A 26,207-nucleotide genomic window follows, 5' to 3' on the forward strand; every position below is an offset into this window, starting at 1 on the left:
GATCGAATCATTGCTATATATGAGTACAGAAAGAAGCATCTATAATTTATACATTATTGGCTTTCATTAATCACATTTCACAGTTTTTCTCCTACCTTTGACAAATGCAAACAAAAGATAGTGTGTGTCTTAGCAAATTGTGTACATGTTATGGGGTTAGAACAAGATATACTTTACACTTGTAAATTACAAATTAGAGATAAGATAACCTGCTTCTTGCATTTATCCTTTTTGTTCTATCATTGCATTTGGCTATAATGTAGAATAGTAATGTATAATGTTCTGTTTATTTGCATGAGAAAAAAAAGAGTATGCGGTTCTTTCTTTTACTCCTTTTCTTCCTCTTCCATTGAAGGACCTCCTCTAGGTCACATCCAGGAGAACCATTTCTCATAATTGGAACCCCTACCACCATACCTTGCTGTGACACTTGACATTGTTGATAGCCCTCTGTTTCTTAAGGTCCTCTCCTTCAGCTTCCATTGTATACCACAGTTCCCTTTCTGCTTCTCAGAAAAACTTTCTCTCTATACCTCTTTGTAGGTTAACTCTAAACCCAAAACCTTGATATCCAGCTGTTGGAACATCTTGTTGCCTTCTTTCTTAGAGAGCTTCTTTCATATTCATGATGTGAGCTCTTAAAATGTAGCAGACTTTTCTTCAAAATTCTATAGCTGCATCTCTACTTTTTTTTTTTGTATTTCCATTTGTATGTCTCTTCAAGACCTTTCCTGAAGTCTAAGCTCAAACATTTTATCTTTTGCCTAAAATCTGCATCTGTATTTCAGTACAAAAAAATCTGCCTAATTTTTTTGGCAACATGCTGGATTCCAGCCTCTTCTCCCCTTATATCTGGAACCAAGGTGCTTGTGATTATTCTTTCATAGTATCTATCTCTCACATCCATTCTTTCTTATTTCTTCTACCATTACTCATCTCAGCACACTTAGGTTAATACAGTAGCCCCCTTGTACGACTTTGTCACCACCGTTTTATCCTATGAGATACCCCCTATAATCAGCGATTTTCCTTAAATATCAGTATCTTGATAGCATTCTTCTACTCCAAAAGCTTTGTGATTTCTGTGTTTATCCCACTGACTGAATAAATTTTGGCTCAGTTCTGAGACTTTGTATAATTTAATTTTACCTTTTCTATTAAAACTGTAATATGTATTCTCCCCTTTTGTAAGGTAATTTGCTTTACTGTCTCTTTGCATGCCATGTTCATTCATGCCTCTAGGTCTTCATTCACATTATTTCTTTTTTTGCCTTTACCCATCTAAAGCATACTTACATTTGCAAGTCTTGTTCATTTTCACTTTCTCTTTTTTTGCTTTCCTTTTAAAACATTTTACAAATCTTTTTTTTGTAGGAAGTCTTTTATTATACTTTAAGTTCTGGGATACATGTGCAGAACGTGCAGGTTTGTTACATAGGTATATATGTGCCATGGTGGTTTACTGCACCCATCAACCTGTCATCTACATTAGGTATTTCTCCTAATGTTATCCCTCCCCTAGTCCCCCACCCTGCAACAGGCCCCAGTGTGTGATGTTCCCCTCCCTGTGTTCATGTGTTCTTAACTCCCACTTATGAGTGAGAACATGGGGTGTTTGATTTTCTGTTCTTGTGTTAGTTTGCTGAGAATGATGGTTTCCAGCTTCATCCATGTGCCAGCAAAGGACATGAACTCATCCTTTTTTATGGCTGCATAGTATTCCATGGTGTATATATGCCACATTTTCTTTATCCAGTCTATCATTGATGGGCATTTGGTTTGGTTCCAAGTCTTTGCTATTGTGAATAGTGCCGCAATAAACACGTGTGGGTGTGTCTTTATAGTAGAATGATTTATAATCCTTTGGGTATATACCCAGTAATGGGATTGCTGGGTCAAATGGTATTTCTGGTTCTAGATCCTTGAGGAATCACCACACTGTCTTCCACTTTCTTTCTTTTATTTAGTTTTTGAGATGGAGTCTTGTTCTGTCACACAGGCTGAAGTGCAGTGGTGCAATCTCTGCTCACTGCAACCTCCGCCTCCCAGAACCTCTGCTTCCTGGGTTCAAGTGATTCTCCTGCCTCAGATTCCCAAGGAGCTGGGATTATAGGCATCTGCCACCACACCTGGCTAATTTTTGTTTTTTGTTTGTTGGTTTGTTTTACTAGAGACAGGGTCTCCCTTGTTGGCCAGGCTGGTCTCGAACTCCTGACCTCAGATGATCTGCCCTCCTCGGCCTCCCAAAGTGCTGGGATTACAGGCATGAGCCACTGCGCCCAGCCCATTTTTTGCTTTCTTCATGGAGCTTTGCCTGATTATTTCAGTTGTTACTAATCTCTCACCTTTAGGTAACTATAACTCTCACAGGCACTTCCATATGTTTTGGCATGTTTATGTTACTATTTTGTTTTTTAGTCTTTTGTTCTCAATTAAATTAAAAGTATCATTTATTTCCTCTAGACAAATTAGCACATGAAAGCTATTTTTGGTGTCTATATCAGAATCATGTTGGGTGCTTATTAACAATGCTGATTCTTAGCCCCACCTTAAATCTGTTGAACCATAAACTCTTGGAAAGGTCTTAAGCACACCGAAGTTTTGAAAAACACCAGACTACTGTTAAATACCTGTGCTCTGTTTTCAATGAGGATGAACTGTTTGAGGCATTTATATGAATAAGTAACTTTTCAGGTCCCATTCACTATGCCACTAAAAACTTAATTTCTCTAAGAAAAATCTATTGGCTCAGAAGCTTGTTTTCTAGTTAATCTTATAATTTTCTTTTCTGTTATCCTTTCCATCCTTCCCTCACATTTCATATACATACTCACAACTACATCATTTTTTCCCCTGTTCTAGGGACAGGTGCCTTAAAACCAGCTCTTTTATGCCTCTATGCAGTATGTCACCATCTACTTCTTAACATGGCATCCTCTGAAACTCCTGTCTCCTGTAGTCCCTGCCTCTACTTATCTACTTCTGTCCCTCTTATAAATCAGTGTGAGATGATATGGGAGAAAATAAATCTTTATTGGAACCACTAGATTATGTGCCACTGAATCTATGAATTCCTGCAGCTACTTCTCCAGTTTAGCCTTCACTGATTATTAGTACAATTTTCAAAAATGTGTGAATATTTTGAAGAAAGCTTAATATGAAAGCACTCAAAATAATTTTATATAAAGATGTAATCCAAACATTATCCTCATGATATAGAATAGGAAATTGCAAGCTATGGTTAACTAGATAAGCTCAATATTGATAAAATATTTTCAGCTAGCATATAAAGGTACTGTACTTCATAGGTATGGATATTCTATAAATATTCTTTAAAACAGTGTTCCTTACTTGTTTTGGCTACTTAATACCAAACATGAAGATGAACCTTTCATATCAGCCTAAAACATGGAAATTTATGGATATTGTGTTGTCTGTTTAAAAAAACATATATCTTTGGCATGTATCAAGGCAAAATGTTATAAGTAAAATTGTAGGATATTTAATTTCCAAAAGACTGTGTTTACAGTGGTTGTTTTTCATCATGGTTTCAGATAATTACTCCTAGCAAAAGAAAAATGTCTGAAGCATCAATGATTGTTTCTGGGGCAGATAGATACACTGTGAGAAGTCCAGTACTTTTCAGCAACACATGTAAGTTTTATAGTTTTAAAAGATTTCTAACAATTATTTTAAAGGGGGCATTTTTTAATTTAAGGAAATCTGAGCATAATTTACATAAAGGATAAGTTTGGTGTATAAAAATTGATAAAATATGAACCACAAATGTCTTCTAATGGGAGGAAAAGTATAATGCTAACATATGAACAGAACAATGTTCAAAATACTAATATTTGACAATAATTTGTTATAATTTAAGCAAGACACAGCGTATCTTACTGGTTAAAACACTGAATTAACCAGGCCAGGCGGACTGAGCTCCCCACTTCCAGCTGTGTACTTTGTACAGGTTATCCTCTAGCTAAATTTAGAACCAGTTTTTTTTCTATAAGTGGCACTTAAGTATCTCATCAAGTTGTTTAGAGGACTAAATAAAAATTACTCATTTAATAAGGAATCTAGTGAAACTTTAAACAGTGCCTGATACATACTAAGAGCTAAATAAAAGTTTTTAAAAATCTGATACTGTGTACTAGTTTCTTTAAAGTCTTAGTCTATATGACAACTTAACATTGACCTTCTGTTCTAAAAATCTAATTGCCTACTGGCCAATTGCCTAGTATCTGACAGGCTCCTCAAACTTAATAGGTCCAAAGTTAAATTAATCTTTCCACCCTCCCTGCAAATTTTTCCTTCACTTCTTATCTTGGTAAATGACATCTATATTCACTTATTTATCTAAGCCAGAAACCTGGGAACCATCTAAGAATGTTCATTTCTTACCTTCCTCATCTGAAAAGTACCTCAACAATAGCAAAAGGTAAAAAAAAAAAGAAAAAGAAATCTGCAATCCTTGTCCTCCTTTTTAGCAATACCACCACAAAGAAGAAGAATTAAACCACCACTGCAAATGACGAGTTCTGCAGAGAAACCTAGTGTTTCTCAGACATCAGAAAATGGAGTGGATAATGCTGCATCACTGAAATCTAGACCATCAGAAGAAAGACATAAGAGAGATAATACAGACAAAGTAACTTTACCTTGAAAGTATTTTTAAAAATTTTTTTCAAGTAATTGTGGAAATATGCATTGAACTAACTTCTTTTGCAAGCTGCAAATGTCTCATTTTGTTTAAGGCATTACCTTTTTTTCCCCTAAGTATCATTTATTGCTCTTGAAAGTAGAGTCCTTCTGGCATATATGACTCATTTACTGTGCTTACAATAAAACTTATGAATATTCACTATAACTTGATTTACACATTTGGGAGCATAAATGAACTTGCCATAATTATGTAATTTATTATACAAATTAGTGACTGCTATAGGGAAGGCTGTGGTATAGGAATGTGAGATACAAGTGGACTGTGTCCTTAAGTTTTTCAAAATCTAGCATGAAAATTAGATAATAAGTTATAAAAAAAAGCATTCTCAGATGTACACATATAGGAACCAAGTAGAGGGTCAAGTGCCTAACCCTGTAGCTAGATGTGAGGGTGAAGATCAGGAGATGCTTTTTAAGAAAATATGGAGAGAGAATTGACTTTTGAAAGGTCAATAAAGAGTCAAATGGATATTGAGGAGAAGGGCATTTGTTCCAGGTAGTTGAAAAGACAGAGCAGGAAAGGATAAGAGAGAATAGTTTCTTCAAGAAACAGGAGGCAATCAGAGTTGCAGATAAGCTTGTAAAGGAGGAACATCTAATAGCTTTTGTTTTTTCTGAAGTGTGAAGATGGTGAGTTTCTCCTAGAGATCTGTTGAAGTACAGGATTCAGGGACATGTAAAGCTATGTGCAAGGTAACGGAGAGGCCTAAGAATAACTGTTAGATAATGTTGAGGACCCAGTTTAAATATGACTTTTATAGCATAAATATGTTTATAAATATGTACAATTTTCTCAAAGCTTAGTAGCCTTGGTGTTGATAGTAAGATGAGAACAGATGATGGATTCTTAAAATGTAAATGGGTATGTGGCAGAAAGATAAAGCGTATGAAAGTTGAAGATATTACAAGAAAATAGTCAAAGTAATGGTTCAAGTTGTCTTAAGTGTTTCTTAATAAGGGGATTATTTTTCAGTTGTGCGACATGGTCCTAAATGTTGTAGGATGATAAACATCCTAGCTAGGATCGTGCTTACCTATTGTCAGGAGAAACCCTCTGTCGTTGTAACAACCCAAACCACACCTGCGTATTTCCGTAACGTTCCCCTCCCAGTGTGGAGAATCACTGGCTAGAGTAAGAAGGAGAGGCAGCTAGGATGAGGCAAAATATTTTAGACTAATGGGAATATTTTTCTGACAATAGTGGCAGATTTGTATTTGATCTGGATTAAGTGTGTATCTTTGGCTATGGAAATAGGGAAGCTCGCTGTAGGAAAGAAGTTACCTGGGCAATGCAGTAGATATTGTTATAAATAAAAAACTTACTAAACAAAAATCATCCTCTTCAATATCTGATGATAATTCTGAAAAAACAGGAAAAGTGAAATATAAGAAAGAGTGGACCATATCAAAATCGACAAAGCAGGCTATGTAATCAATAGCAGCAGGAGAGATTTCTCATGGAGAGTACAGAAATTGTCAGTTACAGATGAAAATTGAATTATTCTAGCTGTGGATGTGATCAGAAAATTTATGCAATATTCTGCCTCATCTGCAGTGATAGTTTTCTTCTTGTGTTTTAGGATAGGGAGCATTCAGAAATGGGCATAACGTTTATGAAATATATAAAAATAGTATCCAACTTTTCATATCAAGGCAGATTTAAAAGACTCAAACCTTAATACTCTAACGTTTAAGTTGTTTTCCTATAACATCTTAAGTTTACGTTAACATGTTTCCCATGTTTACAGCACATCAAAACTGCTAAGTGTGTAGAAAACACAGAAAATATGAACGTTGAATTCCCAAACCAAAATTTTAGTAAGTATCTTGTGGTTTAATTTTAGTCATTTTTTTTTTGGAAAACATACTTCTCCCTGTATTTTCCTTTAACTCCACTGGCTTTCATTGATTTGAAAAAGATTTACAAAGAATTTGTTTGACTTTGTGCAAGGAATTTTTGAGGTTACAAAGAAATATACAACCTTTGTTCCCCAGAAGTTTGGATCTAAGAGGACGCAAAATCGATCAATCCATTCATCCTAATACGTGAACCTTTATACGTTTCTATACTAACTCCCCATCCCACTGCCAACTGCATGAAAAAAATGAAAATATAATAGTATTTGTTTTATTTAGATGAACTCCAGGATGTTATACCTGATTCACAGGCAGTGGAAAAAAGAGATCATACTGTGTAAGTATGAGAAAATCATCAAATCATTTAGTCTATACTATTGCTGTTTTTAGTGAATACAACAGATTTGGAGGAAAAGGACTTTATATGATTAGAATGTAGCATTAATAATCTCTTAAGTGTTATGACAGCACAATGGGGAATGATGTATATGGCTTTCCCCCCCATATGGATCAATATAACTCTTTTCAAGTGGAGAGACTTAAAATGAATGAGATTTTAAAAATGTATAAACAATGAATGTGTAGAAATTTAACTTAGTTTACAGTAGAACATGTAAGATAAGATATATTTACATATTATTTACACACATGTAATACATTGCTTTCAGTAAACTTTGACTACATTAAAAATCAAGGTCTTAAAGTCATAGGCTAATTTTTTATAACATAGTAAACAAATTATTTTCTAGATTACCTGGTGTTTTAGACAACATCTCTGGAAATAAAATGCACAGCAAATGGGCATGTTGGACACCTGTAACAAACATTGAACTATGTAATAACCAAAGAGCAAGTACTTCATCAGGAGACACATTTAATCAAGGTGAAACTGAATTTTATCTATATATAATAGTTCAGTGTTAATTTCCTCAAATGTCTAACAAGCATTAAAACAAATTTAACAAATTTTACATATTGTCAACTTATTAATTTAAAAAATTAATTTCTCATTTTCCTCAATAGATATTGTTATAAATAAAAAACTTACTAAACAAAAATCATCCTCTTCAATATCTGATCATAATTCTGAAGAAACAGGAAAAGTGAAATATAAGAAAGAACGAACCGATCATCTCAAAAGAGATAAAGCAGAAGTAGAAGTTTGCAAGAAACACAATCAACAACAAAATCATCCTAAATATCCAGGGCAGAAAAGTACTGAAAACGCCAAGCAGAGTGATTGGCCTGTTGAATCTGAAACTACTTTTAAATCAGTTCTCCTAAATAAGACAATTGAAGAATCGCTGATTTATAGGAAGAAATACGTATTGTCAAAAGATGTGAATACTGCTACTTGCGATAAAAATCCTTCTGCTAGCAAAAATATGCAAAGTCATAGAAAAGCAGGGAAAGAATTGACTTCTGAGCTTAATTCCTGGGATTTGAAACAAAAAAAAATGGTGAGCTTTCAATGTGTTTTGATTTTTGCATATCCATAAGATGCCTACTTGATAACATAAGAAAGAAGCTTGATTAATTGCTACACATTTAACATGTGTAGTACCTTGTTTAATTCAGTGCCCAGACTCTGAGAATTCCTTCTTAAACTCCTCACTCACCTCTCTCGTCCTAGCTCTGACAGTAGTAGGCACATATCAGACATGTAAATATGTATAGAATTAATGAACTATGCAGTTCCTATCTCTTCTTTTTGGGTTCCTCCCACTCTTTCCTTTTGACTTGCATATAGAACTGTTTGTACATTTCTTATAATTCTTACCTTTCTTTTTAATAAACGGTTATTTTTTTTCTCTCTACGACTATAACCATAGACTCTGTTTTATTCAACATTTGTTTTCCTGCATGTCCTAGCACAGCCTTGTACACAGTAACATCTCAAATATTTTTTGGATGAATGCTTTTAACCTTGAGAAGGTTTTGCAAGAAAGTATGTAAATGGGTTGGAAGAGACTGTCTTCTATTGTAACTGTTACTCATTATTAGAGCTCCCACTTTCTTTTTCAGATTAATCATCTCTGGAGAACATATCTAAGACATTTTTAGCTACTTTGCCACCAGACTTCCAGGGAAGAAAATTTTACTTTTTTGTAACAGTATGGGTAAATCATTTTTTCTTAACTATCAAAATGCAGATTAAGAAAAAAAAATTTTAATTAGAATACATTTCCACTGCAAGTAATGCAATCAGCTTTTTGATATTTCTAAAATAATCCAGGTTTTGTAGGCTTTTATTTTCATTTATCTTCAGTAGTAATGCTGATACCTGCGTAGCCAGATTTCTAGAGTCCATGTAAAATGTTCACACAATGTAACATCTCAATGTGCAAATTACATTTAAAAGATAATTTGCAACTGTATATAATTAGGCATTATTTTTCTCGACCAGTCTCCTTTAAAATATTTTCTACACCTGCAGCTCACTTTTTGTGCCTAATTTGGCTGTTTTCTTTAATCATATTCTTTTGGGTCCCTTTATTTCTTGGATCCTAATATGTTATTTTCTCTTTCTCAGCTGCTATTTACTTCCCTCGGTCCCAGGGGAAATAAGGTTCTTTTTGTCCAAACAAAGATCTGTCTTTAAATTTAAATTTTAAATTGCTTTCTTTGGTATTTAGAATAATTTCACATAATTTCCCTGAGCTAGTCATTTTTTTTTCTGGGAGCACAAAACCTAATAATCTTTTCTAAGCTGTGCTCTGATTTTAAAAAAATCAACTTCCTGTTTTCAGAAATTGCCTTCAGTCCTTCATAGAGTCACTACCTGTATCCTATTTAGGATTTCCCACCAGTTCCATGAATCACTGTCTACCTACCTACCTACCTACCTATTCATTTATTATAGTTTAAGTTCTGGGGTACATGTGCAGAACGTGCAGTTTTATTACGTAAGTATACATGTGCCATGGTGGTTTGCAGCACCCATCAACCCATCATCTACATTAGGTATTTCTCCTAATGCTATCCCTCCCCTAGCCCCTCACCCCCCAACAGGTCCCAGTGTGTGATGTTCTCCTCCCTGTGTTCATGTGTTCTTAACTCCCACTTATGAGTGAGAACATGGGGTGTTTGATTTTCTGTTCTTATGTTAGTTTGCTGAGAATGATGGTTTCCAGCTTCATCCATGTGCCAGCAAAGGACATGAACTCATCCTTTTTTATGGCTGCATAGTATTCCCTGGTATATATATGCCACATTTTCTTTATCCAGTCTATCATTGATGGGCATTTGGGTTGGTTCCAAGTATTTGCTGTTATGAATAGTGCCACAATAAACATACATGAGCATGTGTCTTTATAGTAGAATGATTTATAATCCTTTGGGTATATACCCAGTAATGGGATTGCTGGGTCAAATGGTATTTCTGGTTCTAGATCCTTGAGGAATCACCACACTGTCTTCCACAATGGTTGAACTAATTTACACTCCCAACAGTGTAAAAGCATTCCTATTTCTCCACATCCTCTCCAGCATCTGTTGTTTCCTGACTTTTTAATGATCATCATTCTAATGGGTGTGAGATGATCACTGTCTTCTAAGGTAGCCATCTGTCTGATACTGTCTTTCTACTTATTGGATCACCCCAGAGCAACCTATGTTCTTAAATGGCACAGATTTCCCAGGCTGGCTCCAATTATACTGGAATTTCTGAAATCATACAGTATTTTAGAGAAGGTTCATTTTGGTACATTTCTATCAAGACAAATAAACCATATTTGCAATCTGATAATCTTAAGGGAACATTAATAACTTAGTACCTATTATATATAAGAACATATGGACTTCAAAATGGTTAAAATAGTAAATTCTGTGTTTACTAGAGTTTTGTGTATATCACTATAATTTAAAAACCTATATGCCTATAACCAGAGAAAAGTAAATATAAACTCAGGAGCCCTCATGTCTTTAAGAATACTACTGTAGTTTATTAAAACTAAGTTATCTAAATTATGCTGAGAATAATTCTTATTTTGTAGTCCTTTTACTTTTAAAAATTTATTTTTGGAGCAATTTTAGTTCCAAAAGTGAGTAGAAAGTATAGAGATTCCTCATATACCCATTTACCCATTCCCCTGTTGTTAACATCTTGCATCACTGTGGTACATTTGGTAGAATTGATGAATCATTATTGATACATAATGATTATTAACTCAAATGCTTAGTTTACATTAGGTTTCATGCTTTGTTATACATTCTGTGTGTTTTGACAAATATGTAGTGAAGTGACATATCTACCATTACAGTATTACACAGAATAGCTTCAGTGCCCTACCATTCCCCTGTGTTCCACTTGTTTGTACTTTCGACTAGGAATGTGTTAAATCTATAGATCAAGTTAGATAGAACTGACATCTTGACAGTATTGAGCTTTCTATCCATATATGTGGAATATCTCTTCATTTATTTAGATCTCCTTTGATTTCTTTCATCAGACTTTTGTAGTTTTTCTCTTGTACATGTTTTGTTAGATTCACATTTAAGTATTTCTTTTGGCAGTGCTAATGTAAATTATATTATGTTTTTGATTACAAACTCCACTTGTTCATTGCTGGTTTATAAGAAAGTGGTTGACTTTTGTATATTAACCTTGAAATTTGCAATCTTGCTACAATTGCTTATTACTTCCAGTAGTTTTGTTGCTAATTCTTTGAGATTTTCTACATAGACAGTGAGGTCATTTGTGAACAAAGACAGTTTTATTTCTTCTTTCCTAATCAATATACCTGTTATTTCCTTTTTCTGCTTATTGCCTTAGCTAAGAATTCCAGAACAGTGTTAGAAAGAAGCAATGAGAGGGGACATTTTTGCCTTGTTTCTGATTTTAATAGGAAAAGCATCTTGTTTCTCACCCTTAAGTGTGATGTTAGCTGTAACTGTTTTTGTAGATATTCTTTATCAAGCTGAGAAAGTTTCCATTTATTCCTAGTTTGCTAAGAGTTTTTTATCATGAGTTTGTGTTGGATTTTGTCAGATGCTTTTTGTGTATCAATTTATATTGATTATTTTAAATTAGCCTGTTGATATGATGGAGTACATTAATTTTCAAATGTCAAATCAGTCTTGCATGCCTAGAATAAATTCCACTTGGTAATAGGTGCGTAATTCTTTTTATAGGTTGTAGGATTTGATTTGCTGATACTGCTGATGTTACAGATTTTTGCATATGTGTTTATGGGAGATATTGGTTTGTACTTCTACTTGTTTGTAATGTCTTTGGTTTTGGTATTAAGGGGATATTGGCCTCATAGACCAAGTTAGGAAGTAGTTCCTACTCTTCTATCTTCTAGAAGATTATGGAGAATTGGCATAATTTCTTCCTTAAATGTTTGATAGAGTTCACCAGTGAACTCTTTCTGGTGTTTTGTTTTGGTAGGATATCAAGTATTCATCCCATTTCTTTAATAGACATAGGCCTAGTCAGATGATCTGTTTCTGTTTACATAAGTTTTGGTAGATTATGTCTTTCAAGGAATTGGTCCATTTCATCTAGCCTATCACATTTGTGGGCATGGAGTTCGTAATATTGACTTATTATTTTAATGTCTATGTGATCAGCAGTGATGGTCCTTCTTTCATTTCTGATAGTAATTTGTTTTTTTTCTCTTCTTTGTTAATCTGACTAAAGGTTTATCAATTTTATTGATCTTTTCAAAGAAATGGCTTCTCCTTTTTTCAGTTTTTTATTCTCACGGGTAGAAACATTTTTAAAAATGTCTACAAAGCACTCTGTAAAGTTCTGTTAAAATATTTATCTTGAGTTATTTCAATGCCTAACAAAGCTCAAACTTATTAAATAATTGACTCTATTTCTCTTTACAGGTATAAATAGAACCAGATTTATCTTAAAAGTTTTTTTCAGCCTTTATTTTCCTTTGAAGATTAACTGGTAGAGTTTAAAAGTAACTTACAAATTTTTCAGAGAGAAAAGTCAAAAGGGAAAGAATTTACCCATGCAGCAGAATCCTTGATAAGCCAAATCAATAAAAGATACAAAACAAAAGATGACATCAAGTCTACAAGAAAATTAAAGGAGTCTTTGATTAACAGGTATGTTCTTAAATTTCAGATATGAATATTTTTCTGACCGATACAACTATATTACACAATTTAAAAAAGGTTAATTTTAAACATAGGTTCAGATAATGTAACTTTTCAGTAGAAAACACATGGTTACTTAATACTTTTATAAATAGTAGATGTTTAAATTACACAGGAAGGGAACTAAATTTGAAATTTGTCATTCTATTGTCTAGTTACATTTTATATAGGATCAAACACATATCAACACAACATACCATTTTAAAAATAAATCTTTAAGATGTAGACATTGTACTTACTGAATCTAGTAATGAATAAACTAAATATATTTAAATACATTGCTTAATGAAATACAAAATTTAACCAGATATGAGAGGTTTTTTGTAGTAAATAGTACATTCTTTGCAGTCTTTCCAAAGATTGTGTTTATTACAGAATGTCCATTTATAGTCTGTCAGGTTGTTAATTCAAGTTTACGTTAATTCTGGCCTTACTATAGATCATGAATAAATGACTCTTAAGGCAGAATCATTCATTTTAAATTCACACTTTCTGCTGCATTAATGATTCAGCTTTGAATGCTCTATTGTAAGTGCTATTTACTGTGAGTGAAGTAGCAAAAATATCAGACTATTACTGTTACATTTTGGTTATTTTTAACATACTGAATATAGATTTAGTGATATAAATATGGTTTATCTTAAAATGACTTTTATGAAAAATATTCTATTGATACTTAATTGCTTTTTCAATTTTGACAAAATCTTTTTTTTACAGTGGTTTTTCAAACAAATCTGTTGTACAACTCGGTAAGGTAGGTGTTATTTACTTCACCAAATGTGTAGTCAAACTCAGTATTTGACCATAAACACTAAAATAACATAGTGGTAAAATGGAATTTGATAATGATGTTTTTGGCATATTGCTAAATGAATGATAACCACTGACAGGTTTAGTAGCAAGTACTCAGAATAGCCCTCCAACCTTCTGTTTTTCAAATAAAATGCTTCTATTAGATATATGAGCATAATATTTTTACTTTTTGGTATATGATTCAGTATATCCTTTTCACTGTGTGTGTGTGTGTGTGTGTGTGTTAATAGCCGACCCCATCTCTCCTAACAATTAGATCCTACTGAAGTTCCAATTTTGTTTTAAAAAACCTTTACTCTTTATCCAGGCTTATAATATAAATTATCTTTTTTCTAATTCCTCACAGTTGCTCTCTGTGTCCACTTAATATTTCAAGTTTTGAAGTTCCCCCTCTGTAAGTTCTTCTTGAATGTTTTCTCCCCTGTCTAGGCCAACTCCTATTAGCCCAGTTTTGGTTCTGATTTCTAATCTCTGGATTGTTACAATAGGCTTTATGTATTAATAATTTTCTTTGCCTCTAGCATTTCTCTGTGTCAATCCATACATTACATTCACTACCAGCTTTTTTTCTTTCCAAAGCACACAGCTCCAATCATGCCACTTTCTTGTTCAGAAACCTTTTTTTGGTTCCTGTTGCTTATTGAATTAAATGGAAACATAGACTGGCTCACTTGTCCCTTTAAAAGATTATCTTGTTTCTTAATTTTCTAGGCATATCATGTTTAACTGAAACATGATAACTTGAGGTTTCCTGAAGTAAGTCTTTTCTAAGTATTTATTCTTTTTCTCTTTGCAATGAACTTTGAACTTAGTCAGCAGGCTCTCTCACCCTCTTATCTGATTATTAAAATATTTATCTTTGCAAGTCTTGCTTTGTACCTTCCTTATGAAAACTTTCCAAGATGCCCTGACTCAGAAACCCATTTGGCAATAATTCTGAATCTGTACAATAGAGTGTTTTGGTACCTTTTACATTTTTATTTATTTTTGCTATTTTACTCATGGGGTTTTTTTTCTTCTTCTATTTTTTCACTACACTTTATTCTGAATCATCTTTGTATTTTCTGTAACATTTTTGTGCTCACCTTTGTATCCTCTATAATACCATTGATACCTTTGGCTTATCTTCTTTAACATCTTTGCTCATTTTTACATATTCTGTAACAGCACACAAAAGATGCAACAGATGAATGAACACGTGTATGCGAGCACTGGTAAAAACAATACTGGGAAGGATAAGTCAGATAAATGATCAGAGGAGTAATATATTGAGAGAACCTTTTTAAAATAATGCAAATACTTCTATATAAAATAGCCGAGAGAAATAAATTGAAGATGAGTCACAAAATAAAATTAATATTTTAGGTTTTAATATTTCTAATTTACTAGATAGTCTAACTATTTCTGATCAGTAATCATTAATACAACATATTACAATTAATAATTTATTAAATGTTATTTTATTTAACTTCTTTTCTGCCCTCACTACTTTGAGATCTGGTTGTATATCTTTTTAGTTGTAGACTGTATGAATAATCTAACACATTTTTTTCCTAACAATACTAGTTAATTGATAGCTTTTTGACTCTCTTATATGAGATTTTACTTAAACCTTAGCCTCTCAAAGTTTTCTATTTAAGAGTTTAAAGCAAATGAAAATCCAAAACAAAGTAGAAGCATGCTTGGTTTGTGATCATGGCATCACCAAAATTTAGCTTGTAGAATTCCAGTAAGGAGGTCATTTATCTACATACAACAATGTCAGTAAGTATTAAGGTTAAAGGATTTTATTAGATTTACAATATTTTCTATTATATTTTTACTATTTGTCTTCAATATTTTTAAAAAGTAGTTTTATTGTATATATTTAAGGTGTATAACATGATATACATAGTGAAATGGTTACTATAATCAAATTAATGTATTCATTCATCTTTGTGTGTATGTGGCAAGGACACATAAAATCTACTCTTGGCAAATATCCCAAATATAATAGGTTGGTACAACAACCTATTATATAATACTGTATTATATAAAGTTGGTGTATTATACAATACTATTAATAGTCCTTATGTTCTGCATTATATCTTTAGACTTACTCATCCTACATATCTGCAACTTTGTATCCTTTGATCTCCCTTTTTCCTTCCCCCCGCCATCCTCTGGTGACCACTGTTTTATTCTCTTATTTCTATAGATTTGACTTTTTTTTTTCTTTTTTTTAAGATTCCACATATAAGGGAGATCATGCAGTATTTTCTTTCTGTCTGGTTATTTCGCTTAGCATAATGTCCTCTTGTCTTGGTTCATCCATGTTATAGCAAATTTCAGGATATACTATTTTTAAGGCTGAATAATATTTCTTCATGTAAATATACACGCACCACAATTCATTCATATGCCAATGAATACTTACTTTGTTTCCGTGTTTTGATTATTATAAATACCACTGCAATGAACATAGGAATGCAGATTTTTTTTTTTTTTTTTTTGAGACATAGAGTCTTGCTCTGTTCCCCAGGCTGGAGTGCAGTGGTGTGATCTTGGTTCACTGCAACCTCTGCCTCCCAGGTTCAAGCAATTCACCTGTCTCAGCCTCTTGAGTAGCTCGGACTACAGGCGCATGCCACCATGCCCAGCTTATTTTTATATTTTCAGTAGAGACAGGGTTTCACCATATTGGTCAGGCTGGTGTTGAACTCCTGACCTCAGGTGACCCACCCACCTTGGCCTCCCAAAGTGCTGGGGTTACAGGTGTAAGCCACTGCACCTGGCCCTAGGAGTGCAATTATACTTATGGGTGGTGATTTAATTTATTTTGCATATATTTTTATTCAGTTTAAGGAGAATGTTACAAATGTCAGATTTATATTAGTGAAAGCACAACTAGAAAAATATTTAAAAATTAATTGCACATTATTTGGCACATAGAGTAATGTACAAGTTTTTTGTTGAGGTAAAATATATATATAAAATTTACCATCTTTATCATTTTTAAGTGTGCATTTCACTGGTTATATATATAAATATAAATATATAATATATAAATATATATAATATTACATATTATATATATTTTATATATATATATATTTAATCCCTTAGTTCCCCCCCTACTCCTTCCTACTCTTCCTGGCCTCTGATAATCACTGTTCTATGCTGTATCTCCATAAGATTCACTTTTCTAGCTCCCACTTATGACTGAGAACATGCGATATTTATCTTTCTGTGTTTGGCTCATTTCACTTTACTTTGGCCTCCAGTTACATCCATGTTCCTACAAGTGACAGGATTTCATTCTTTTTTTATTGCTGAATAATATTCCATTGTATATACACAGACCACATTTTCTTTATGCATTTATCCATTGATGGACACTTAGGTTTCAATAATGCTGCAGTAAACATGGGTGTGCAGATACTTCTTTGGTATATTGATTTCCTTTCTTTTGGATATATACTCAGTAACTTGCTGGATCATACTATAGTTCTATTTTTAGTTTTTTGAGGAATCTTCACACTGTTGTTCACGGTGGTTGTACCACCATTTGCATTCCACCAACAGTGTATGAGACCCACATCCTCACTAGCATCTGTTATTGCCTGTCTTTTTGGTACAAGCCATTTTAACTGAGGTGAGATGACATCTCAGTTTTTGATTTGCATTTCTCTGATGATTAGTGCTGTTGAGCATTTTTTCATATACCTGTTATCCATTTAATGATTTTTTTTATAACCCTCTTTTGTATTTAGGAAAAAGTTCAGAAAAAAAGCTACAGAAAACTGAAGACTACTTTTGTCAATGTTACTTCTGAGTGCCCATTGTAAGTATTTTTTGTAAATATTTTTCATTTTCTTCATATTTGAAGAGACTACACGTATTTAAGTGGAGCTAATATTTCTCTTCATTTTCACAGGAATGATGTTTACAATTTTAATTTGAACGGAGCAGATGACCCTATCATAAAACTTGGAGTAAGCTAAAAATCAATAGATACTTTGTATTTACTGAGAAGTTACATTGTATTTACCGTGCGGTTATTAGGTAGTATGTTTTTAATGTGCATCATCTTACATGCTTTAAATTTTTTAAGAAATAGGTAATAATATTTTGGATAACCAGCCTATGTATATTTAGGTGTCTTTTTTTTCAATTTTTTTTTTTTTGGAATAAGATAGAGAAAAACAAGCAATTGTGGGGTAGAAAGCCTTCACTACCAAGAAAATCACCTTTCTTATTGATGAAAAGTAAAACTTATTTATTTTTATTGTATGTTTTCTTTTCAAACATAAATATTGTAGTAAAGTTAATTTTATGTCAAATCTTATTATTTTGTGAAGCAAAACTAGATGTTTATTCCTTTTAATTCGTGTTTGACATTGACAACTCTTTTTTTAATGTTTATTTACAATGTAGATCCAAGAGTTTAAAGCTGCAGCTAAAGAAGCCTGTGCGGATAAGTCGATTAGATTGTAGGTACTTTTATTCGATTAAAATATTCTGATCTTTTTTTTCCTCTTAAATATCTCTTCCCAGTCTTAGAGTTTAACAAATGAGAAGAGTGAATTAAAAATGGCAGTTATTATTACTCCCATTATGATTCTGTTACTTCAGCATTTACTCTAAATTAATATGCAAATTATCATCCCTTTGAATATTAGTTGTATATCCTAGATCATGAAGCTGAAAAGACTTAGTAGTACTTTAATCTAACATAGTTATTTTATAACTGAGGTCAGAGAGGATAAGTGGCTTGGCCAGAATAATATAGCTAATTAGTGAAAGAGTTAAGACTGAAAACTCAGGTCTAATTGTCCATTGTGTGTTACCTTAAGAAAACAAGTATGAAGGGTATTTTTTAATTAATACATATTTTTATTTAAGGGTAGGTCCAAGGAATCATGATGAACTTAAATCTTCTGTCAAAACAAAAGATAAAAATGTAAGTTATATCTCAATATGTCTATTAGAAATAGTATTTCTCTTAATTTTTAATGTTAAAGATTATCAAAAACAAGAAAAAAATATTTTGATTGTTTTATTTATGCAACTATCCACATTCCTATTATGAATTTTCTTATTGTCTTTCAGCTGTTTGTAATCATCTAATAAAAGAAATGACAAGTTTAGTTTTTTTTCTATATGTACTATTAGGTTATATCTCTCTGGAAATAAGTTGTTTTAACTTTGAATTAACAACATCAACACCAAAATGCAAATATCACTATCTGATCTGGTTTTCCAAGTGACTTTCTTGGATAGGTTATTAATGCCATCCTAAATTAGGATATTGTTTTTTGTTGTTGTTGTTTTGGTTTAACTTACCTTGCATGATATAATGAGATGTAGTATTTCTTCATGCATTTCAAACTTTTTTTTATAGATTATAACAAATCATCAAAAGAAAAATCTATTTAGTGATACTGAAACAGAGTACAGATGTGATGACAGCAAGACTGATATTAGCTGGCTAAGAGAACCCAAATCAAAACCACAGCTAATAGACTATAGCAGAAATAAAAATGTGAAGAATCATAAAAGTGGAAAATCAAGTAAGAAATTATCTTTTGGAGAAATGTTGCAAATGATTTTACAATTTATTTCAATTATTTAAAATGCTTTATATAAGCTTATTTTATTTAGACTTCATTACTACATACTTTCATGGATAGGACAAAACACTACAATTTTTATGTTTTTTGTTATTTTGGTAATATGGTTATATTTAAATTTTATTTTTAATAGGACCTTAGGAATACAAATTATGATTTATCATAATCCTTGGCTCATGATTCTCATCACTTGTCTACTCATGGCCCAGTATTATCCAGTTATTTAGCTAATTATTGTGAATAATATACCAACTACTCATGAACTCAACACCTTTAAGATCAAGGCTTGAACTTTGACACTAACCTATATATATTTACATGTATTTACATTTATGTGTTTGTGTATAAAATATCTATATGTGTATATATATTTTTTTTACTAAATATCCCATCTTCTTGCTGCACCCAACATGCATCCTTTTTAAGGAATTTATATAGACACAAAAAATATATCAAAAGGCAAACAATTTTCTTCCAGATTTTTTTTTTTTTTTTTGCCTAAGTTTTCCACAAAGTATTTTCCTAGAAAGTGGTTTCTGCTTTCTCTTTGTGATAGTGAATCTCTTGAAGTAGTTGGTATGAGTTTCAGGTATAAGTTTTGGCTAGAGAGAATTACCATTTTCACAGCTGAACATCAATTTCAATGTTTGCTAAAACAAAGATTTTATATGTTGCATTTTTAAAAGAAGACTTAACTCTGTGATTTTCAATTAAATGTATATTTATTTTAAAGGCATCAGCCTTTATTTTATTCCAGGATTAAAAATAACCAATAGTTACTTAAAAGTAAAAGTGAATTTTGGCATGTGTTTAGAAATGAAGCTGAATCTTGAAATTTAGGTGAGGGGTCACCAGATACATGAGGAAGTAAAGCAGCAGAATTATCATATATAAAAGGGAGAGAAGTATTGAATTAGCATAGTATAATCAGGGAATGCAGTATTAAGGTATTTGGTACATAGATCATATTTGTGGGAAAATGGTGAAAGATGAGGCTAGATTGCATCATAGTCTGAACCTTGAAGCAGCCAAAGAGAAATATAAGAAGACTCACATGCCCTCAGGGACCATACAGTCTAGTGGGAAGATGTACAAATAAAAACATTTATAACATAAAGTAGAAGATGAGAGATCTCAGGAAGACGTTAGAGGTTAGAATACTGTCATCACTAAATATTTATGAAATTGAAATTCTGTATGAATTCTTTTGTTTAAATTATTGAACGACTACAAGTTAATGTGTTTGAGTTGACTTATTGCCAAGATTAGAGGACCTTTCTTCCAAAACAGCTTTGCTTCCTTTGCTTGGATAATCTCATTTCTTAGGTTTCAGAGACTATTTGGAAAGATATTTGAAAGGCAAAAAAGGGAAGTGGGACTAAAGCTGCTATCAATAATATGGATAAATCTTATTAACATAGTGATGTATGGAAAATAAATCATAGGATATTATACAGGACGTGATATTTTATAAATCTCATTATATTGTTTAGAGATATATATCTGTGTAATAACACTTGTTTTTAAAGCAAGTAACTAAGACCTGCAGATTTCAGGACAGTAATTACCTTTTAGCAGAAGGGACACAGAGGATGGTATAAGAGAGCATATGTAAGTAGATTCAGCATTATCCACAATCTGGTTCTTAAATTGAGTGGTAGATTTATAGGTGTTAACTTTATAACTTATGTTGACATATTCTCTTGTATGTTTAAAAAGTTCTATAAAATAAAGGAGTGGGAGGAAAACTGGCAATTCATATCATACCAAACACTATACAGTAAAAGTTATCAATTCTTGAAAATTACATTTTTGGATGAGTTTAAAGATGGTGCCAATCAGAGATGTGGTGCAGTTGGGCTACTAAAAAGTTCTGGGAAAGGAAAAGCTTCCAAAGTAGTGTATCATTGTGAGGCCAGATTCTTCAGCAGAAGGGGTGAGGAGAAGATTATGGTGAGGAGAAGATTATGGTGTCAGGAGGGCTGGTATCCTGGTGGCCTGAAGCCACATGGAGGTTCATTTATTAAATGCTAACAAATGCTTTAAAAACTTACTGTTTTTATTATTTTAATTTAAATATGCTGAAATGATGTTCTCATAAATTTAATGCCCATTCTTATCTACTGTGAAAATTTAACCTTATTTTTCTGAATTGCAGGATCATCCTTGGAAAAGGGACAACCAAGCTCTAAAATGGTAAGCCAAGAAATTTGTGTTCAAACATCCCTTTACAATTACTTTTTCTTGTCATATGAAAATAATTCATTATCTCATAATTTTATTCTTATCAGTTATGTGTTTTATGTACTTGTTCCTCCTTTTGCACACTTTCTCCTGACTTGTTTCTTTTTAAATCACTTTGGCTTTATTTGACTCCATTTTATTCTGTGCTTTTAGATATTTTTTAAAATCTCTTTTACTTCAGTTAGATAGTATATATCAGGCTTCTCAGGGATTTAATGGTAGGGATACAGAGCATGGTAAAGAAGGTAACTGGAATGGGAAGATAAAATCCATTAATTTAAAGTATGTTAATCAAAAATCATTCTTACAAATATTTTACGTAAAGCTTGTCACAGTGCCAATTTTATAGCAAATTGCTTGTATTTCTTGTGCCTCAGATATTGATCTAATAATATTCAGGAATTTTTTTCCTAAAGATACCCAGTAAAAATATCACCAAAAAGATGGACAAGACAGTTCCGGAAGGAAGGATCAGACTTCCACGAAAAGCAACCAAAACAAAAAAAAATTATAAAGATCTCTCAAATTCAGAATCAGAGTGTGAACAAGAATTTTCACATTCATTTAAAGAGAACTTGCTAGTAAAGGTAAATACAGTTCAGATTAATTTCTAAAAGCCTCTTAAAATATTAAACATATCTTTTTGTAAAAAATGTCAAATTTATCTTGTTACTTCTTAAGAGTTAACTTCCTATGTGACAAAATTTAATAATTCTAGAAATTTGCCCTTAGGCAATAGTTGGCATTTTTGTTATAAAACAGATGTCTGCATCTAGTGAAATTATAACCTTATGATATTATCTTTGAAATGGAGAAGTACTTAATCTTCTAAAATTAGGCTTTAATAAAGTATAGCCTGGAGAAGTTGTCCATCTGTTGAGTGAAAGCAAAATATTGGTGTCTGAGGTTCTTCTCACACACCGGCTCACCTGTCACCATCCCTGACTTCTTTCTTATGTCTCATAATGTCCAGACACTTTCCCAGTCACCTGTTCTTGAAAGCAAAGTTATTTATTTGTCTGGCAGTCCATCATCTATAGAAGTAATGAGATGTCAGTATAATTTCATTTTTTCGTCAATATTCAATAGTTTTCTGTAACTCCAATTATGGGAAAAATATATATACTTACATATATCACTATATATAGTAACCACTGTACATATACACATATAGTGTATGTGTATAGTATATAAATATATATAGTGCTTACAATGTGCCAGCTGCTATATTAAGTTCTTTACAGATTTAATGTCTTAAAATCTCATAGGTACTATAGGTAATTAGTACTATTACTGTCATCCCATTTTACAACTGAGGAAATTGAGGCTCAGAGAGAAGGAGCTTGCTCAAGGTCACACAGCTAGGAAGTGGTAGATCTAGGATTTGAAACCAGAGAGTCTGGCACTAAAGATAGGTTTCTGACCAGTACAGTGTGCTGATTTAGCATCATAAACTTCCATCTCTTCTTGTTCGCAATCTTGTTATCTCTTACCCAAAAGACTTTAAAGATTTCCTAATTTTCTATCACTTTTTTTTTTTTTTTTTTTTTTTTTTTTTTTTTTTTTTTTTGAGACACAACCTCGCTCTGTCACTGGGCTGGAGTGCAGTGGTGTGATCTTGGCTCACTGCAACCTCTGCCTCCAGTGTTCAAGTGATTCTCCTGCCTCAGTCTGCCTAGTAACTGGGCTAATCTTCTTTGAACCCTCAAAGAAGGCTATTTGTATCTCTTAAGATATTTATTATAGTAAATTATATTCTCCTGGGAATTCGTCTTATGGCTTCTAGTATATTAGAAAGTCTTTCACTACTCATATCTAGGTCCTTGTTATACCTGTATGTGGTAATATACAACCTTTAATAAATAATTGAATATAATTTGTTTTATGTGTCCAAGTGTAAATATTTGTACTTGAGTATAATTTGAAAGTTATTGATACATTTAGGAGGAGAATATCCGTTCCAGAATGAAAACCGTAAAGCTACCAAAGAAACAACAGAAAGTCTTCCGTGCTGAAACAGAAAAGGAACTATCAAAACACTGGAAAAACTCATGTCTACTAAAAGATACTATACGAGATAATTGCCTTGACTTATCTCCTAGATCTTTATCTGGCAGTCCATCATCTATAGAAGTAACGAGAGGTCAGTAATAACTTTAATTATAGGAAAATACAATTTTGAGGGGCATTTGTGATTATAGTACTTAAACTTCATTGTTAAGCTAGTTAATACTAGTAACTTGACTTTTGATAACATGGGAACAATGCTACTAGGATACTGAAGTTTTTCATGTTAGGAAGTTAAAGATCAAATGCTTTAATGTGGAAAATATTTAGTCACAAATTATAACTTGAAATCTTAAATACTTAATTTTAATGTGCTTTTTTAGCTCAATATATATTTAATAACATGAGAATTTATGGATAATTCTGTTTTTTCTATTTATATTTCATTGACAAAAGTCCAAGGAATATCTTGGACCCACAGTGGATTAATACTGTATACAGTTGAGGTTTTGCTTTTACTTTTAAATAATTGGCAAAGAAAAATTCATATTCTTTGGAGCTCTGGTATATGTGTATGCCTACTAGTATAGAAAGTATAACCTTGCCCTTTTTAACCATTTTTGTTTCCTTGCAAGGACATTTTAAAGCATTTCTAAATGCTAATCATTTCAGTTAAAATGCAAGACTTAAATCAGTTAGTATACTTCTGCTTCCGCTAAAGTAGCTATTGTGTTCTCAGTACTAAGGACCACTATAAAATTTCACATAAGCACATACTTAGAAGACAGATGTACATGCCCTGATTTGATCTGAAAATTGTCTGAGGATTTATTTATATTAATTTTTATGTGAAAGATGTAGAGCAGATGATTTCTTTTTCAATGATAAAATTTTGTTACATTAATATACAACACTGTCAGCTATGATGTCAAAATACTCAAGATAATAATTAGGTTGATCCTTATATTTCAGGTCATACTGTAGATATTTTTATTGGAAAATGTTTTGAAAGTTCTTGTGGTTACAAGTATATTTTAAATTCAGCCATTATTGTTTTTCAGTCTTATAAATATTTGAAATATAACTTGGTTTTTTTTTAAAGGTATCCTTTTTTATAGCCAAGATTTGAAGATTTGACAAATCTTTATATTCTTAGAATTTAAATTGATCATGCTATTTCTAAAGCAGACATCAATGATAGCGCTTGCCATCTGTTTTCTTGTGTTTTTTGATGCAATGTAGGTGTAGAGAAAATAACGGAAAAGGATTTTACTCAGGATTATGACTGCATAACAAAATCTATATCACCTTATCCAAAAACTTCATCACTTGAATCCTTAAATAGTAACAGTGGAGTTGGAGGTACAATAAAGTCACCCAAAAACAATGAGAAAAACTTCCTGTGTGCAAGTGAAAGTTGTTCACCAATTCCACGACCACTGTTTTTGGTGAGAATGTATATATATTTTTTTCTTTATCAGATATATCTGAAGGTAGTAAGTCATTTTCCCTATCTTAATCGGATACACATTGCTTGTCTATTTAAGGTTTTGGGTTTGGTCTAGGGTCTTGGGGGAGAGGGACATAATAACAAGAGAGAGAGAGTTGCCAGTCTTGATGAACCTAACAAAAAATAAATATGTAGCTATACAGGAGGAAGAATGTGGTAGCAGGAGAGTACAGTAGTTTCTTATTATCTGTGGTTTCACTTTTTGAGGTTTCAGTTACCTACAGTCAACTGTGGTCTGATAATATTAAATAAGAAATTGCAGAAATAAACAATTTATATGTTTAACATTGTGTGCCATTCTGAATAGGGTGATGAAATCTTGAGCCATCCATTCTGTCCCTCCTGGGACGTGAATCAACCCTTTGTCCAGTGTATCCATGCTGTATACCCTACCTGCCTGTTAGTCACATAGTAGCCATCTTGGTGATCAGATCAAATGTAGATGTATTGCAGTGCTTGTGTTAAAGTAACCCTTATTTTACTTAACAATACCGCCAAAGGGCAAGAGTATTGATGCTGACAATTCAGATGGGCCAAAGAAAAGCCATAAAATATTCCTTTAAGTGAAACGGTGAATAGTCTGTGCTTAATAAGGAACCAAAAATAAGGTATGTCGAAGTTGCTAAGATCTATGGTAAGAATGAATCTTCTTTCTATGAAATTAGGAAAAAGAAATTTGTGCATAGTATAATAGGGTTACGTACTATCCATGGTTTCAGAAGGGTCTACTATATTTTAAGAAGAAATAGTACATATAATTTGATACATAGATGAGGAAGAATGAAGAAATTTTTTCAACATATATTTACTTTTTATATTCCTGCCATTTACCTGTTAAACTTCCTTATAAACACCTAAACCAAATATTGTAATTACACTGTTTTCAACTAAATTGTCCATTTACTTTGTCAACATGTAATTTTTGTAACTAAAGGTTATTAAAGGCCATAGACTTTATGGTGAAATCTGAAAGAAGTGCCTGCATTGCAGGAATAAGCATATTCAGATCTAGAAAATGTGTGTAGTTCTAATGTGTAGAACAATTAGTAGTATCTCTTAGGAAGTGATCATTCCTACTACAAAACTCTTATCTGTATTCTGTATAGTAATCACCCCTTATTCTCAGGGAATACGTTCCAAGACCCCCCTCCCCCAATGGATGCCTGAAATGGAGGATAGTACTGAACCCTATATATGCTATCTTTTTTTCCTATACATACATACCTATGATTGTTTAATTTATACATTAACTTATAAATATGCAATTTATAAGTTATTACAATGACAAAACAGAACAACTATAACAATACAGCATCACTACT

The 26,207-nt window shown here is 32.4% G+C and overlaps 1 protein-coding gene and 1 long non-coding RNA gene across 4 annotated transcripts in view; one reads left to right on the plus strand and one right to left on the minus strand.

Annotated features, from left to right (window-relative positions):
- The window catches only part of SYCP2 (synaptonemal complex protein 2), a 54,732-nt gene that overhangs the window by 19,821 nt on the left and 8,704 nt on the right, over window positions 1-26,207 (plus strand). For 2 of the 3 annotated variants that reach the window (XM_008012286.3, XM_073005498.1), the window contains exons 14-30: window positions 3,555-3,654; window positions 4,491-4,651; window positions 6,474-6,543; window positions 6,862-6,919; window positions 7,332-7,465; window positions 7,606-8,042; window positions 12,521-12,648; window positions 13,417-13,453; window positions 17,265-17,335; window positions 17,429-17,486; window positions 17,929-17,984; window positions 18,397-18,454; window positions 18,896-19,064; window positions 21,283-21,320; window positions 21,785-21,955; window positions 23,313-23,511; window positions 24,618-24,823. In XM_008012286.3, the coding sequence (XP_008010477.3) occupies window positions 3,555-3,654; window positions 4,491-4,651; window positions 6,474-6,543; window positions 6,862-6,919; window positions 7,332-7,465; window positions 7,606-8,042; window positions 12,521-12,648; window positions 13,417-13,453; window positions 17,265-17,335; window positions 17,429-17,486; window positions 17,929-17,984; window positions 18,397-18,454; window positions 18,896-19,064; window positions 21,283-21,320; window positions 21,785-21,955; window positions 23,313-23,511; window positions 24,618-24,823 (2,151 nt within the window). The remainder of the gene's footprint in view (window positions 1-3,554; window positions 3,655-4,490; window positions 4,652-6,473; window positions 6,544-6,861; window positions 6,920-7,331; window positions 7,466-7,605; window positions 8,043-12,520; window positions 12,649-13,416; window positions 13,454-17,264; window positions 17,336-17,428; window positions 17,487-17,928; window positions 17,985-18,396; window positions 18,455-18,895; window positions 19,065-21,282; window positions 21,321-21,784; window positions 21,956-23,312; window positions 23,512-24,617; window positions 24,824-26,207) is intronic. The other variant, XM_008012328.3, reaches the window with a different exon arrangement.
- Window positions 4,680-26,207, minus strand: part of LOC103243270 (uncharacterized) — a 40,369-nt gene continuing 18,841 nt past the window's right edge. Inside the window, exons 3-4 of the long non-coding RNA XR_012088955.1 lie at window positions 7,337-7,396; window positions 4,680-6,086 (exon numbers count right to left, since the gene is read on the minus strand). This is a non-coding gene — a long non-coding RNA (uncharacterized lncRNA). The remainder of the gene's footprint in view (window positions 6,087-7,336; window positions 7,397-26,207) is intronic.

The sequence above is a fragment of the Chlorocebus sabaeus genome, chromosome 2 (genome assembly GCF_047675955.1).
Source record: "Chlorocebus sabaeus isolate Y175 chromosome 2, mChlSab1.0.hap1, whole genome shotgun sequence".
Taxonomy (NCBI): Eukaryota; Metazoa; Chordata; class Mammalia; order Primates; family Cercopithecidae; genus Chlorocebus; species Chlorocebus sabaeus.